Genomic DNA, 18,518 nt, shown 5'->3' with positions numbered 1-18,518 from the left:
AAATATAAAAGCACATAAATCATACTAAATATACAGTATTAGCACTGGTGGACCATCAGTACTAATCCATTTATATTTAGTGCATGGACATTTGATTAAGCAATTACAGTATCTCCAGATCAAGAAGAGTACCAAGCATCAAGGAAGACAATTGAAGGTTCTGACTTATGTTCCCTCCCTAGAGATCAGTCATTTCTTCTCATGCAGAAGAGAATCCCCAGTTACTGCCAGACACTCACTGCTCTCCTGCTGCTATACCAGCCTGTTAATTATTTGATAGAATTAACATGAGGTGAGAAAAAGTATTTTAACTGAACATATGTATGTTTTTTCCATGGTTTTAAAGGATAGAAGCAATAAAACTTCAACAAAGTGTAAATGCCTTTTGAAATTGTATTTAATATTTTCTACCTTATTTTAAAAAGCAGATCAACTACAGTCCTACTCATTCCTATATTATCTATTCAGCTCTCAATTAATGTGATTGAGTATACTTCAAAGGTTGCTACACTGCAATTTGTGGTTGTACACCCTGTGCTGTGATATGCAGAGATGTGCTGCATGACAGAGACCTGGAAAGAAAGACAAAGCTCAGGTGGGTCAACTCACTCCACCCAGCCCTTTACTGAAAACCCTACTAAGCCTTGGCCTGAGATAATACCAGCCCCCTCTTCAGCACCTGCGTCCCTCTCTCCTCAATGAAATGGCTTCAAATTATGTTGCCATTATTAGCTTCCGTTGGCAACTGCAATTCAATTGCCTGCTAACCAGAATGATGGAAGGGAGGAAAGTTAAGGTTTTGTTTTTGCAGGGCTGCTAGTCACATAGGTTATCCAGGGTTTATTTAATTTAAGAACAATTTGTTTGGAGCAAATGCCTCCCAATACCTCTTGACTCCACTAAAATAAATCAATCACAAAAAACAAACTCTAAATCTAAAAGGGTCCCATAAGAAAAATGGTTAAAGGTTAAAAATTTCACATTTCCTAGCATATTCCAACTTCGAGAACCCCCAGTTGGTGTATAGTAACTATACTCTAGAACACCTCTGCCCACACAGGTGACAATAACAAAGGAATTACTGAACCTTCCTAAAGAACAAAGTCTTAAAGAAAACATTAAAATGTGAATAGAAGGTAGCTTGGGAATATTTCTTTCAACACATAGGCCTAACTGTAAACAGTAGTACATACATGTACATATCTAAAAACCAAACTAAAATGCACATACTGTGGTGCAGAACAATATGCCAGACCACTCCATAACCATGCTGTAACTGCCTTGATTTACTGTGTCAAACTATAGCACACAGTCATATGGCCTAGAGATTAGAGCCGACCACTGTTTGCAAGCCCGGAGGATTGTGGTTTTGAATGCTTTAAATTTGAGGTAGAATCAATCAGTTTTCTACGCATCCTACAGAAAAGTGTTGGTCTAACTTGGGTTAATCCCTTCTCAAAATAAAACTTGAACATGTACAGCACAGTAAATGTCTTGTAGTAGTCTAGCCTATCTAATCCAATTGTCCAAGGACACGAGTTCAACAGACAGGCACAGGAAGCAGCATGCTGCTGGCTTATTGCTGGCAAACTGTTATTTCCTTGATTCAGACACTAAAGAAGTCTAATCATGTTAAGAAAGTGCACATGATTTGATTACATCTATCTGAAATAAAAGTTCCCCATCTAAGTATTATTGACCAAACCTCACACAGCATCAATCACAATGGTTTTATCTTCATGTCAGAAACCGATCTTCTCCATTCAAATGCTCCAGCAGCCACCCGTCTTTATCAGGCTGAGCACAAAGGGCCCTATTCTTTTCTTGATTAAAATACAGTTTGGCAACTGCAACTTATGGGATAACTGCATCTTATTTCTATGAACTTACTGGTACATATGGACCTAATATTGATTTTGTAGAATGAAATGTTATGAAATGTTATTTTACAGTGCTAAGCAAACCTTTGGATATACTTTCTTACTCAAGTGCGTTCAGCACAGAACTATACTGGCAAATATGCATGATTAATTAAATAACTTTATAATGTACATGTATTAAGCAAACTATCCTTATAGGCAAATAACTCTGTTAGACACTATAATTCTGAAGCCATTCATAAAAACCTCTTGTTGAATCTAATTTTTCTTTAAATTTTTCAGTCATACGACCTACTCTTTTTGAAGTTCTGGATAAGGAGCAATCTTGTGCATGAAATACAAAGCCAAGATTCTACCTGCTTTGTGGACGTCTACAATTACAGAGTATGCTTGACAGCCATGCAAGGGCACTGACCCTAGCCTAATCACCAAAGAAGAAATTCTCCAAGTGCATGCATGCATGTTTCTTGCTCCCTCGTCTATTATGTGTCTTTTTCTCACAATGCGAGTAGTGCACAGTATGCACAACTGGGACAAACGGATCAAAACTTTCCCGGTAAAGTTAAGTCGATAGGTTTGGATTAAACCTTCAGAGATTACTCTGCAGGTTCAGCTCTGTGTTTAGCTTTCTATTGTCCTCTCCACCTACAAACAAAAAAAATAGTCTACAGAGAAAGACACATGCTTAGAAATCATTTAATTCTTCGAAGCAACAAAATGTTGCATTATGTTTTTTTTTTTGTATATTGAGCTAATCAGCCCCTCAGGAAAGAGACAATACCTTTGTGCTCACTGTCACAAGCGGAACTACAGTAAAGCAAGAGCTGTGATAAACTAGCCACCAATACAGTTTACACATTAGAAAGGTGAGAATGTTGTATAATCTCTTTAATGCAATAGCTTTCAAGCTCTGCACAGTTTCAGTAGTTGTACTTATGTTTTTCAATTATTATTTTTCAGAGGACTAGAGTCACAGACCCTTTATAACAGTGAAAAGGTACATGGTAATAACTGCTCCACTGTACTGTGCTGTGCCTGTACAGTATTACTGAGATTTACAACACCTTGGATACAGGCAGCATTTAAGTTTATTACTGCTTTTTTAACAAGGGCACAGTATAATTGTTTTTGGCAAGTCTTTCACAAAATAAACATTAGAATTTTATTTTTCTTCACATGTCACCCATTTAAAAATGCAATTCATGTTGCAGGACTAAAGGAAATATCTGTAAGTCAGTTATCCATCAGTTATCTTGATCTTGCACTAAGATTGCAGTCTATTTAAGAATGCACATTAATCCTGAATATACTGTACAGTCAGCAAGCATTTGCATGGTGTAATTAATTATTCCGATATTATTCTGAGTACTAACAAGAACAAGCAGGTTCCATTTCAACCCTAATAAAACAGATCTTGTGCCAACATGAAATATTCATCAACATCTGTGTGGTCCAGTGGTCCAGTGGTTAAAGAAAAGGGCTTGTAACCAGGAGGTTCCCGGTTCAAATCCCACTGACACATTGTGTGACCCTGAGCAAGTCACTTAACCTCCTTGTGCTCCGTCTTTCAGGTGAGATGTAATTGTAAGTGACTCTGCAGCTGATGCATAGTTCACACACCCTAGTCTCTGTAAGTCGCCTTGGATAAAGGCGTCTGCTAAATAAACAAATAATAATAATAATAACATTGCGTGCAGTAAATCTCTGATGCAGTACTATACCTGGAAGTTTAAAATAAATAAATAAATAATATATATACTTAATTGTACACCAATACATTTAATAATACAATAATCTGGATTTCTTTTTTTCCCCCCAACACACATTTTGTTGTTTCATTGGGGGAATTACATGCAAAATAAATAAATAAATAAATCTATAAATAAAATTAGATGCAGGACAAGCACATTTTTAATTCCCCCGCAGAAAGCTAATACAGTACTATAGATCGAGAGGTATGATATATTCCCTACAGTGGAAAGGATCAACGAAGGCATTAGACAGATAAGGAAGGAAATAAAGAAAAGCCCCAATACTGATGAATGAATTGGTTTATTCCATTCAGACAAAGCTGGGTCCCCGCAGCGCAGCAGCATTCTCTAAGGAGAACCCTTCCTGCCTTGCGCACTATTTTCTCATGCTTTCATGAGCACCCGCTCAGCGCACAGCTGGCTTTCTGTGTCAAGGGGGATCAAAAGGGAGTGGTGCTGAAACAGACAATAAAAGCCAGCTGAGCCACTTGCTTAGCAACCACCCTCTTCAACACACATGCTCACTGCCTGGCTAATAATTGCACTTATTACTGACAAGCCAGTAATTTGAAGTAACATTCTGTAAACAAGGTGCATTCATCACTTTCAGCTAACTTTGAAGTTATTCCTAATGTCAAAAAAACAATCCATTTTTTTTTTTGGATGATTAAAAGAAAACATTTAGGTAAACAAACATTTGCCAGAGAGCACAGTTTTGTTGAATAGTTTGCTTACTGTAGCTAAACTTAAGTTTATTTTAGTAATGAACTTTGAAGTAGTTTACTGTCTGAAGTTAATCCTGCTGATGTTTTACAATGAGTGAAATGGAAAAAGTATGTCTAAAGGGTAAGAAGGTTAGTATCCCACTTACCATTAGAAAATATATCTTTGTTCATAGTTCAGGATTAAAACCATTATTCAATTTTAGTTACTGTAAAGAGTGGCTTTAAGGGAGTGCCAGGACGAGTTATTTACATGTGATATAATTCATTCCCAAGAGAAGGACCTGATTATACAGCACCAGTATAACCACAAACAACTGCCACTAGGCCTCCACATTTTGCAGGTGGATCTTTACATTGTCGTAAGTTTTCATGAACAGTACTAAGTGCAGCAATATAAATAAATAAAAAAGCAGGGTTGGCCAACCACAGCTAGCCACACATTATAAGGTTAAACTGCAAAAAACGTAATCACTTCGGTTTTCTATCATTTTTATCACAGTTTGTTAGATATTAGAAAGAGTACAATAGAAATAAATAACTGTGACTTTTTATTTTTGGTCAAAAGGTATTGTGCAAAATATCAGAAGTATTCAACATTCACAATTTACCCAACTGTATCCAGTAAAGTAATGAGTTTATTGTATTGGTCCTAAGTATAGGTATATCTGGTTCTGACTTACATGTCCAAAGAGAGTTCTTGTCCTGGGTTCTATGCTGTAGCAGCTTCCTGCGGGTACAGCCCTGTGGTTTGGTCTGAATGTTCCCCATTTTGTGTGTATAAAGGGGGACCAGTTCCTCCTCATCCTCATTGTAGGCTCTATGCCAGCAACTTACCACTGGCTCTGAAGACAGGCAATGCACATATGCAATCATTTTTTTAGCTTGGTCCTGGCTGGCTGAGGTGGGGGTGGACCCTTTCCCCAGTGGATAGATCACAGCAAAAGGAGGGGCTGTCCTTTCACCCTTGGACCACAGAGACCGCCCCCCACGGCTTACTAAATGAAAGGGCAGGCCTGAATACCTTATTAAAATTGTATTGATTTTCTTCCAATAAAAACGGCGTGGGTGTCCAGTCAAGCAGCGTCAAGCAGCATTAAAAAATAAATTGGATTGCCAGATGCTTGAATTGCATGCAAGCCGAAAAATAAACACAATTGATGGCGTACAATATCCAAGGAATGGCAGCTTTTTAAAAAGTAAAATAAAGGTCTTTTGAAAGCTTAACATCTTTGAAAAACAGATAAAGAAGGGAAAACAGTCCACTATTTCCTCTGAGGTATGAAATAAAATCGATCCTTAAGTTAACTGCGTCCGGTCTTCAGTGTGTTTTGAACAGGTCTGAAGCAGCTTTCTTAGTGTCGTGCCGCAGCTAGGTTCCTGCTGCTTCGTCTAATCCTTAAAATCAGATTATCCCACAAGCCCTTGTGATGAGCCAGACTGGTCTCTCCAGTGCAGGTGGCTGTCTTTCTGTAGCCAAATAAAACTTTTTTCCATTTATAGTACTGTTTTAAAGACTTTAGAACCATAACTATGAGTATTGTATTATTGTACTCAACTGTATCCTTGTATTATTCACCAGATTGCGGGTGTAGATAGCAGGTGTCCACATTTAATAAAACCACTGAAAATTTAGTTTTCAGAGTAACAAACATTTCAGACTTATGAACAACCTCCATTCCCAAGGTGTTCATAACTCTGAGGTTGTACTGTATTTGCAAGAGTGCCATCTCCTGGCCAAGTGTGAAATAATCCTGCCGTAATGTACTCTACAAGAACTGACGGACAATGTTATAGACATGGCGATGCCTTTAAAAGGGCCATGCAAGTTCACAGACTTTGGACAGAAAAAAGCAAAACTCAGCCCTTAAGACACCCCGCCCTGAGGATCAACACTGTGGCCGGCCTTACCATAGGCGTCTATATTTAGAAGAACAAAGACAAATACCAATCACAGTACAGTGCACTCAAAACAAAGTACACTTCATAGTATACTGAAAATGTAACCTGGCTGGGAAAACTCACTAGGGCTTGGCTTTTCATCCCTATAATAGTTTGCTTAAGGAAATGGTTAACGCAGAGGTTCAAGTTATTGAGTTGCAGAAACCAGGTAAGCATATGGCAGGCTTTTCTTTGAAGCCATGTACTGTAACATTGCTCATGTTTGACCAGTATTAACACAGATTGAAATACTGTTGATTTGCCAACAGTACAAAACCACAACAGCTAAAGCTGTTTTCTGGGGCTAACCATGCCAAACAGGGCTTAATAAAGATATTTTATATAAGGTTAGTGGCAGGCAGCAAAGGCTTGAATAAGTACTTTGCTTTTACCTCAATCCATGATTAGGATCTATACCCAAAACAGCGTTTTATAACCACAGTATGAATATAAATAGTTAGTTCTGCTTGATGTTCACTAAAAAACTGATTTTCTTACATCTTATTACAACAACAAGGAGGAAGACAAAGAAATATAGAAGATTTTATTTTAAAATGTATTTACAATTGCTCTGAATTCGTCTCCCCTTTCCAACTCTCTAACATCGATGTGCGACCCTGATACAGTGATACATTTGGTGACCTCACAGTCACAATTACAGCTTCTAATGGTTCTAAACAGTGGTCTTTTGACAGGCTTATTTTAAAATAATACCACGACACTAAAGAAAATAAGACCTGCTTCAATAGTTCTGTTGCAGAGTCCTTACTCTAGTTTTGGGGCACAAATAAGGTACTGTATTAACTCAGTTACTGAATAAAACAGAGATGTGTCCGGTGGAAATTAATCAAGCAGAACATTAGAATATTAATATCTACAGCAGCTCAAGCGCATTACTGTCTGCAGGGAGCTTAATCCAGCTGTTTTATTGCTAAGCACTGGCTCAAAAATCTTGGCAAGATTTACAGCAAATGAAATTAAACATACCCTCTTTCTTGCCACTTTACATCTGTAAGCATTTACACAAACTTGCAGCTTCCAGTCACCTGCCTAGAGCTGCTGCAGAGCTGATAATGGAAAAAAATGGCTATTATTGTCCCACTTTCTTCTTCAAGAAGATTACGCTGCTGTTTAATATGAGCCATTAGAAAACTGATCTGTGTGATCTGCAGATCTCAGGCTATTCATTAATCTCCTTGTGTAAAGGATATTGCCAAAAGAAGATCTAAATCTATGATAATAACCTGGCAACAACCTCAACAGTTCTACGAAATACAGATTTTTTTTTTTTTTAAGCCTAATGGTAATAATAATAATACTAACTGCAGTACTATTCATAAGATTATTATTGTTGCTATTGTTATCAGTTTTATTCTTTTACATAACAAAGTGGCCATCATTACATCCTCAGTACTGGGTGGAAATCCATCTTGTGCAACTTCCTCTATAGTGGACCAGTTGCTCACTATCTGCATTCAGTGTTTAGGTTATTGTTTGTACTGATTGACCTGTTTCAGATGTCACAGTATTCTGCAGCTAGTAAGTCACCAGTCTGATTAGTACAGAACTTGCTTTTTGGGTAGTTTGTTAATCAAATTCCTTCAAAGAAGCAATACAGTGGTCATTTGGTTTTCCAGTTACAGTTACAGTTAGGAGTTACAGACTCCCAATTCATTGAATCTATTTATGTCTAATTAACAGCTAACTTCTAAAGACAATACAGTAATACACAACCACATCCCATGACTCAGTTCTTATGAATAACATAGCCTACTTTTCTAATGGTTCCAAAGAAAATTACCACACTCTCTATTAATGCTGCTTTGGTAATTTACAGCATTCTGCAGGAAGGAACTACAGAAAGGCTCCTCCCTCCTTTGTAATTTCCATCAATACTGTACAGTACAACAGAAAAGTGATTCATTAAATCACATCTGACCAACAGACCTAAGAATCAAACTGAACTTAAAAAAAAAAAAAAAGATGAAAGCCTATTAAAAATAAATAAATAAATAAAGTCTGGTATGTGAGAAATTTGGCACAAGTGAAGTCTTTTACAGGAATGAAATACATGAATGCACTTCCTTTCAATAGCACATTGAAGTAGCATCTGCACTGAATATTTACACAGCCAGCAGCACTCCATGATGTTACCCTGGATCACATTATTTTTAAATGAATCAATCCTGACTTAAGATGGTCTGGAGATCCAGAAAAAGAAAGTAACTCAATTTGGACTGAAGGCAGGAATTTCTTTTAGGGATCAGAGTAAAGAAGAAAATCTGATGCTAGTCAAAGCCTGGCAGCAGACCATTCCAGACCATCTGTTATCGCTATAGTATTCCTCCGGAGCAAAGAATACTGTATTGGTATTGGACCTGAAAAAGTAAGCTGCGGGGTTGCAAAAAATAGTGTTACACGTCCCGACGTGTTGCTACAACTGTTTAAATAACATTTGTGATTTTTCTTCTTATTGTTAACATCCTGACAACTTTTTACACTTACATCTTTAAAGTCTGTTTCAAAATGGATGCTCTAGTGCACTGATAGTGTAAGGATTATTGCCAACAGGTAACAGCAATAACGAGCCATGATGTAGTACGGAACAAAAAGACCAGAGTGCTTGTTATGATTTTATTTATTTTTTTATCATTTTTCCTGCAGTGATTTACAGGACAGATATCAGAGCCCAGTGCTTTGAAACATACTTTAAAGTTATCCGTAAGGTGACCAGATTTTTAAGTCCTTAAACTGGGACAGTATGGAAATATTGTGAATAACTTCCAACGTCAAAGTTACGGTTAAGATCTCAGGTTTTTATTTTCACTTTGGCAATGTTTGATCTAACATCATATTGAAAGTGAATGCAGAGATATTCAGAGTGGAATATTTTACTTTCAAAAACTTTTTTTGTGAATAAATGATCTTATTGTCTTTGTAATTTCATTTCTACACAACAAGTATAGTTATTACATTACACAGTAGCAATTCAATTATACCAAATTCCAAGATTCTATTTTATTGCTGACTACTGCTGCAAATCTAGTCACTTTTCTGCCTAAGAAACTGCATCTTCTCTCTTTGATTTCTACTTTCCATCTCGCTCAATCTCTATTCCATCCTCTAGTGTCCAATCTGCAAACCAGCCCCTTCCTGTATGAAAGCATTACATATCTCAATATTTAATTCATAGATTTTTTTTTTCAAAATATTTAATGTCTTCATATTTAATATGGCATGGTATTTGTTCTGTATACTTTTTACAAGATTTTTTTCCCAGCCACTTTCTGCTATTAAACTATTGCTATTAAAAGGTGATGAAATGTGTTAAACATCCTCTTTTGACTGTGTGCCTCAAATGAAGCCCACTAATCAGCTTTTCTGAGTTTTGTTTAGAAGCTGCCCTGATTGCAGAAACAGGAATTTCCTTCTGAAGTACTTATTAAGTATGATAAATAGTTATCCACGTAGGCAAACCCTTTAAGTTTCTCCAAATAGTTGTATTTCCAAATCCCCCCTTTAACATGCTGTATGCTGATGGGCATCGCTTAAAACAGAAAGGAACCTGTTAAAAATGTGTTCATTGCATGATGACATTTCCTGTCTCTTCCATTTTTTGGTACCAATCAATGATCATGAGAAAGCGTCTTCTAACAATCTAAATAACAGATAATGACACATTTTACCAAGGCTAATTTCTTTGCTGATCTTGGCTGGAGTTTGTTTTTTTGAGTCAACAGTATAGGCTGAGACATAGATCCATGTGTAATATGATTAAATCATATTCTTTTTCTGACAAAATGAAATATTCACTTTATTTCCGAAAGGAATATTATTTAATCTTCCTTAATATAAGCATAAGCATTAGCCTATGTAAATGTAAATATTTTTTAAAGAAAGGTAAAATGAAACGAGGACATGGTTCTTTTTTTGTAATTGTTTTAAACTACTTGTATCATATACAGTATTCAACTATCAATGTAAATATTTGATTTAAAAAAAATTACATTGGTACCAGGTGAGCTGAAACTTGTATTTCATTATTGCTAAAAACAACATAAAATGTATACTTAAAGAAATAAAAAAAATGTTCTCAAACTTGTAAAATATTTTTACAATACGAATTTCACAAATGTGAAAAATAACTATAAATGATTTTGCATTATTCACGACCATACATTTCTTAGAGGGTACCTGTGGTGAACTGAAAGTGTATATAGACTTATATCAATAGAAAATTTGTTTCCAAATACTTTTGTGATGTTACAGCCCCTCCTATTGTTGTAATGGTCTATTTTGATGCACAAAGTCGCCTATAGCTACACACAAAGCAAAGTCGTTTGCACACAGATATACAAATATCATGGATGAAGAGAGTAATTCCAACACAATACAATGGTACCTGTATGAGCCGTTATTGTTAGACTACAGTAGTCTAACCTCTTCACACAGCGAGAGTGACGATTCAGACGAGGATAGCCACCAGTTCGTTTTAGCAGCAGTCAGCGGATAAACCCGCCCACAATTCTGTGTGATTGGTTGCAAATATGAACATTGACTGTTCAGTAATTCTCCAGATTTGCACAGCCGCTTTTTAATGCTACTGGTCCTTCAACCTTCTTGTGTTGTACTGTAATAAGTTAGATATGGTAGAACACAGCAGCCTGCATGAAATATTCTGTTACCAGCGCTACAATGCTCTGGGAAAAAAACGGGACAAAATTAGCATACCAAAAAAGATTCTGGGGACATTGGGTTCCAAAAGTGGGACTGTCCCGTCTAAAACGGGACATCTGGTCACCTTAGTTATAAGCAACAAATGGGGACGTTTAACGCTATATTTCTCGGAACCCCACTACTTACTCTTTAGTTGGATGTTAAATACTTCGAAAACAACCAACATTTTACCTTGAACAGCTTGCAACCATTACAAAGTTCAACAATACTCTTTAGGCTAACCATTTAAAGCTCTTGTTTTCTTTCATCAGGGACTGGTTTGTTTTGCTTCCTGTTGAGCTAAATCTATGGGCATAACCTTGGGGTTGGTTGCCCCCCTTTTAGAAGCATAATTTAGTCTCCATCACACTTACAGTAGGTCGACAAGTTGTTAGCAGGCATGGAAGCAGTGTGTCAACAGTCACCACCCAACTAAAACCTCCTTAAATTGTCACTTCCACTTAATCAAGTACTTTATGTAAACCATATATATATGTATATATATATATATATATATATATATATATATATATATATATATATATATTTTTTTTTTTTGCACGGCATACTGTTTATTCTTAATGCTGCCCCGTCAATGTACCCTCAAGACCACCTGTCTTTGGTGTCTTAATTTTAACCCATATTAAATGCTTTACTAAAATGTAGGCCTACTGGAGGTCAGCTTCTTTCTATTTTTTTGAATCTATTGAATTTGAAAAGTACTTGCTATACTGTTAGCAAAACATGTTTAGTGGCTGATATTAGGCACAGTTGCTTTCAACAGAAGAAAGTTGCTTAAGCCCTTATCCTGTGTCCAAAAATATGTATTTTGGGGGGAAAAAAACCTGGGCATCACAAGGGTTATGATAATTCCTAATTGCCATAGGAATCTAAACTGGGTCCCATTGGAGAGGGCACAGAATGACTGCAGAGATTTAGTTGTGTCACTCCCTACTACACAATCCAAAACAACACTTCAAAGCCTGGAGTTATTCCTTGTGGGAGTCCAGACATCTTTTTCATTAAAATTGCTGACCACCAATTTAAAACATAAAACAAAGCTAGACTAGACTAAGAAAGAGCACTACAGAATATATCCAAATCTTGCAAGAAGTTCCATGTTTTCAAGGCTGCACACATTATTTTCATTTTCCAATCTTGGTCTCACCATGCAGGCTTTAAGAAAATAAGTAACAAGTTGGTTTTAAACCTCTAGTGAATAACCTGATCAGACAGTGACTGGAGAACTACTTTAGTTTAAACTGCCTATAACCGAAGTACAAAAACACAACTATATAGGCATCACAAGAATTTGGATTACACAAGCGTACAAGGAATCATAGTGCTTCTTTCACATTTTGAGAAGGGTGAGGAAGGGATGAGTTGTGAACATGAAGATGACACAAATAGAACTGGCAAAACTGTGGTACTAGAAGCACCTGCTACTGAAATGGAAACCTGTAGTAGAAAAAAGCATTCAGTTTTATTTGTCAGACCCACCCAGAGAGGGCAAACTTCATTCACAAAACACACTAATATTATGTTATCACAGTAATTACTATGTTTTTATTCATAGTGCTTTACAGGTGGGCTAAACTCAAATTCCTAATCTACAGTTGCTTTTACCCTTTATCCCTTTAAGGTTTTATTCAATGGGCTTTGCCACTGTGTGATATGTTAAATGGTTAGATGTCTTTCTCTCCTAGGCATAATGGTTCTCACTTGTAATGTAAAACCCACAGAAACATACATCTACAATCCACAGCTTAGACAGTAGCATACTGATTTACTGCACCACATTGCTTCTGACAGATGAACAAGTAATGGAGACTCTCCACAAACATTTCAGCAACCGTCTGGAAAATATAGGCTACTGTACTCCCACGTGATTTGTATCTGAAATTTGACCAGGTTCATTCATAGGATACAAAATAACTCAATAACACCATAAGAATGAACCATTGTGCCAGCCTAAAACTCACAGTATGTAGTATAGCTGCTACAGTATAGAAAACGACCAACACCAGTAAATTATATTGTCAAAAAAGTCATACAGTAAACAATAATAAACAATCACCATTATAACTAGAGTTGCTAGCAACTATAAAGGCTTCCAAGCAGTTATGAAATTTAAGCGCATTGGTTATTATAGATGAAACGTTATCATCACAACTGTGCTAACTGTCAATTTTGGCACAAATATGAGAAGACTTTTGAAAATTGCCTGAAATTTTCATTAAATCCAAGATGGCTGCCACAGCACGTGACCAAAGGCCGCCATATTGACCATGGCACAACATCCCATAGTCCTCTACTTCTGTGTCAAATTTTGTGCGTTTTGGTGCAGCCGAAATTATAGGCAGTTTTGTAGCCAGTTGCGTATGTTGTTGATGTCATGCATCACCGTTTGACCTTTAGGAGAGGTCAGATGACATTTTTTCATAGAGCACATATGACTTCCTATACGTGTTCCATTATAACTATGACCCTGTGGGCACGCCCTAGGAGTTAAAATTTCAACGTAAATTCCAATATGGCCGCCACGCCATGTGAGCAATCTGTTTCAATCTTCAGTAGTTATTACTTTCCAGTGGTCTGTACAATTGTGTTGACATTGAAGAGCATAAGTGCAATGATGTTCTTGTTATGGGTTGCAAAAGTTTTTTTACAATTATCAATATGGCCGCCAAACCATGTGACCAAAATGTGTCATTTTCATATCACCAGTACTTGACGTGAGTCTCTATGGTCATAAGTTTCATGACTGTAGTGTATTGCACCTTGGATTTATGCACTAATGTATGAAAATAGAGCCGTCGTGAAACGGTTATTTGCGCGCCACGACCTTGTTTTTTAACGAAAAAGCGTGGATTTTACAAACGGTAGAAAGGACCTGGTCATGAACATGCGTGCCAATTTAGGTGTCGATTGACGTTGCGGTTTAAGACAAGAAGATTGTTTAATATTTTGCGCCAATCCAGCGTAGCGGGCAAAGTAATTGTTCAATCGACCTCGATTGAACATATGTTTTTTATAGGCCATTGCTGCACTATCTGCTGCCATTGTCATAGTTCCACCTTAAGTTGTTTTTAACGGCAAGAGTTTTTCCCAAAATTTCCACGAGATCCAAGATGGCGGTCGAACCATGTGACTTTTTCATTCAGGGACGCCAGTCTGGTTGTCCAGCCATAGGCATCTACTTACGTATACGTTTTCATAACTCTGCGATGATGTTTGGGAAGAAAAATAATAATAATAATAAACACAGCAATAACAATAGGCGTCCCAGCCTTTGGCTTGGAAGCCTAATAACTCACTTGCTAAGTCGTTGTTGTTTTTCTCCTTCAGAAGTAGTAATACAAACAGAAAGTTTAAAAAACCACTATTTTATCACCAGGAGCAAAAAGAGCACAGATTAAAAAAAAAAAAACACAGAAAAACATTTGGACCACACCTGCCGAAACAGTGACATCTGCAATCACTTTCCAGTTCAATTTGTTGACTTGTTCAAGTATAATTTGTGTGTAGTTCCTTTCCTCTTGTGAACTGAATTTCTCTTTTAATCCTGTGTGCGTGTGATGTTGATGTTTAGGGGTTATGTGTTTTTTGAAGTATTGCCCTGTTGCACCTGCTTCTTGTTAGTGGACTGTAAAATGTTGCATTCTAAGTACTTGTCACAGCATGTCAGTGTTTCTGCTGTACTGTATATAACAGCCTGTCATTTCTTCCTGCATACTTACTGTACTATATGTCAAACATTTTTCCAGCCTTGCGTGCAAAATTCACTAATAGTTACCTCTACAGGAAGTACAATTTCTTTGCAGTACAGTATATTGTATCAGTGGGGCTGGAACCATTTTTACAGTGGGGTGCTGAAAGCCATTGAACAAAACTGTAAACCCCAGCACCCCTAGTTCCAATGCCCCTGTATTGTATGGTTCATTGTTGTGCAACTCCACAAAAGCAGGACAGCTCTGTGCTCACATGGGAGACCTAGTGGAGCAGACAGGATTACGGACAGGCTTCTGGTGGGGACATGGCATATAAAAATTCCTTGAACGTATTTCTAGGGAATATAATTTGTCAAGAATATCCAACGTTATAGAAACTCCCCTTAAAGCAATAAAGTTTTATGACTGTGTAGGGGCTTACTGCTCAGACCTTACTGTATTTGCTCCAGATCTACTGTGAAAAATTGGCCTTTTCAGTATTACATGTGTTTCAGATTTAATTCGCAAACTCCTGTAACTTTAATAGAGAATGTCAGATTTAAGCATTGCGATTCAATCCCTGTCTTTATAACACGTCATAATTACATCTCTAAATACCATGGCCCTGCTTGTATTGTCACTTAGCCTGAGGTCATAAAATAATAATGGCATTAGGATGAAAACCATTCATCTTAAAACTAGTGCTGGGACGAACACAGGATTTTCATATTCGGACATTAGATCATAATTTAAATATTTGTTCGTTTTCAAACAGTAATAAAATCCATTATATTGCTCAGAAGATAGGAAGAGACAGCATAGCAGCAGGGGTAGGGGGGGCGTGCCTTTATTTTACAGCAAGACTTTACAATATGTTACATATCAAAGCAGAAAAATATCCCAGGTATAAAGAATACTTTGTGTAGGCCTTACTTTACCCCAGTGAATTAACTACAAAACAAAGGAGGCCAAATAGCAGTTCAAGTTAAACGTTGTTTTGTTTATTTCCGAAATAAACAGTACATAAAGTTGACACTGCATTTCTTTCCTTCGTTCTTCACAGTAAACAGTGGCCATTTACACGTTTTCATAAAATAATAACATGAGGTTTACTTGTACCTTTTTGTAGCTGAACAAGCAAAAGAAAACTGAAATGTAAATTTAAACACTTCAAATAAAACAAAATCATGGAAATGGCGTTGTAAAGTGAAGGGGAAAAAACTCACCTGTTTTGGTTCTCATTTCTTACATTCCACATAACAAAGTCGAAGCAAAAAATATATAATATATAAAAATCACTACAAACATTTCCAGCAAGTTATATATATTAATCTCACACGGCGCTCTTTTTCATTTGCCATTTTTTAAACTGTCACACAACTTCTCTGAGGTGGTAAATAAGTGCAAGGTATTTCTGTCATTTCTAGCGAATACGAATATCTGATTTTTATATCACAATACATGTCAAAAATATTTGTTTGAATATTCTGATATTTGTCACAGCACTACTTAAAACAAATTTATGGGAATCCTGGCTGTAGGTGTCCAAGGTGCTATTGTTATTGTTGGTATGCGCTGATTTCTGAAGGACAGGGATGGACTGAAGGCAATTGGTAATTCCAGAGGGTCTGGTCCTGCAATAGGTCATGTATTATTATAATACATGAAAAGCAGAGGTGTGGTCAGTTATGCTCCACTGCCAAGACATCCCACAGCAGGTAACAGCTCTGTAGCAAATAACCTTTCGCAAGTCTCTTCATCCTACACACTGTGAAAACAGAAGCCCAGTCAAGTACCCCACAAGCTGTCAGCACGAAGCCGTCCTACATGCAGCACACAGCCAATGTCAACAGAGTGAGGATTCATGCAGTTTGAGGGCACGTTTTTAAATTTGACACGGCACATGAGCAGCCTTACAGTAGTCCACAAAAAAAAAACATAACTGCACGATGATGCTTCTCCAAAGCATTTGTCATTTATTTCTTTAATAATATTAAAGTTATTTAAAACAAATGTAATGGCTCTACTCTTATGTGACTGGTACCATTGAGTATTTGTGGAAGAGTTTGAGTCTAATCTACATGTTTTGCCTGGTTGGATGTCATTGAACTTGTACTCATCTTGCACAGGGGCATCATAAAAGTGGGCTATTTTAATCACAGCTTTACAACAAAACTAACAACTACAATCCAATCACTCTGCTAGCAGACAACAGGCTGTGAATATCAAAGATTTTCACTCCAAGTTGTAAAAATGCGCCCAATAAAGTTAGCACACTGCCTCTCTTTTTCTATGAGTTTGAGTACAGAATGTCGGACCACAAAAAAGTATTTCACAGGGTAGGAATCATTTCACACTGTTGGGGGCTCTACAATTCAAAGAGGCCTGTAACAATACTGTAAGGTATACAGAAAACAGATGTATTTATAAGAGGCTGGCTCTTATAAAGGAAACAGTACAGACTTCATGCACCAAGCAGTTAAACCGGAGGAGCTGTAACACGTGATGCCGAGGCTCGGCTCAGCGCAAAATCTGTTTTGCATTCCGTGCATTTGTTTTAGTTCAGAACTCTGCCAAAAACAGAATTTGAAGAATGCACTTACACTGGGGCAAACAAGTGAGACAACTGGTAAACAGGCTAGGGGATTTGAAAATATATCTACCAGAGCTATGTGAGGTACCACTGCAGTAACAAATGCTCTGGATTTGCAAGGAGACAGGCCAGCAATGATCCCCGCCCTGACTAATATTAGACCAAAGAGATGTTTCAGAGGGGCAGCAGCTGTGTAGGTGTGGATGGGTTGGGGAGTAAACTTGAAGTGCTAATGGAAACCATGCACACCCACTTCATAGCATTCCAGACATCTCTAGTTCATGTTGCATAACTGCTAACTTTCCATTAAAGCACATAAGTATTAAAACAAACTTTAAATAAAAAGGAACATATAATTGACAGTACATTTAAAACACTGGGGTAAGTCGGATGTTTATAGTTTTCTCTACTTAAAGTTAACCAAATCAGTGTTATATCTATTACCCCCATTTTTTTGGTAATTTAAGTTAGAAATTTTGTAAAAACAACAAGCGAGTTTAAAGCTAAATACAAGGGAACGTAAACAAAATGTTACATACAGCTCTACAGTCCTGACTATCAAATTAAAATGTCATCATTTTAATACAGCCATATTGTTTATTTGAGATGTTCTTTCCAAACTTGGTGCTTCAATCGAATTGTACAGCTTGGTGTCACTGAAGCACATCGGTAAACTGCCCAAGGTCACACAAGGAGTCTGTGGCAGAGCTGGGATAGTAAGCCAGAATCTCCTGGCTCCTACCTTGGATAAGATTCCCTAGAAGCTTGGCTCGCTGCATTAAGGAGTCAAGCACCAACTTCTCAAATAGTGCGACAGACTGTTACCGTGCTCCTTAAACCACAGTCATGGTTCACACTCTGCTGCTGTCATCAGTATACAAAGCTGTATTAACCAGGCTCACTGACATTAAGTTGGGTAGTGGATAATGGAGAGGATCACAAATTTGAAGCATAGCATGCAGTGCTGAGCCTTAAAATGCCCCACCAGTGCTCGGTCAGGTACTTTAGAATACTTTGGATGGACAATTACATAATTTTGCTAAAATAATTGTGGTGTAGTATAAACATTAAAGCAGTGTGCACTTAGCTATAAACATTAAGGCAAAACTGACTAATGTTTTAGCTAATGCCTTCCTCCTATACTGTTGTACTCATCTAAAAGCAATTCTTTCAGAACCAACTTTGACTTTACAGTACATAAGCAG

General features: G+C 37.2%; 1 protein-coding gene across 6 annotated transcripts in view; it reads right to left on the bottom strand.

The window, feature by feature from the left end:
• LOC117403049 (NHS-like protein 1) overlaps positions 1-18,518 on the bottom strand; it is a 129,079-nt gene that overhangs the window by 40,069 nt on the left and 70,492 nt on the right. The window contains exon 1 of one of the 6 annotated variants that reach the window (XM_059024202.1): positions 5,037-5,769. The exons of the other annotated variants lie outside the window; for them this stretch is intronic. Within the exon in view, the coding sequence (XP_058880185.1) occupies positions 5,037-5,229 (193 nt within the window). The 5' untranslated portion in view covers positions 5,230-5,769. Of the gene's footprint in view, positions 1-5,036; positions 5,770-18,518 lie in introns of those variants that run through there. 6 annotated transcript variants of the gene reach the window in all.

The sequence above is a fragment of the Acipenser ruthenus genome, chromosome 5 (genome assembly GCF_902713425.1).
Source record: "Acipenser ruthenus chromosome 5, fAciRut3.2 maternal haplotype, whole genome shotgun sequence".
Taxonomy (NCBI): domain Eukaryota; kingdom Metazoa; phylum Chordata; class Actinopteri; order Acipenseriformes; family Acipenseridae; genus Acipenser; species Acipenser ruthenus.
The sequence above is the reverse complement of the archived record's forward strand: the minus strand, read 5'-3'. Positions and strand labels throughout refer to the sequence as shown.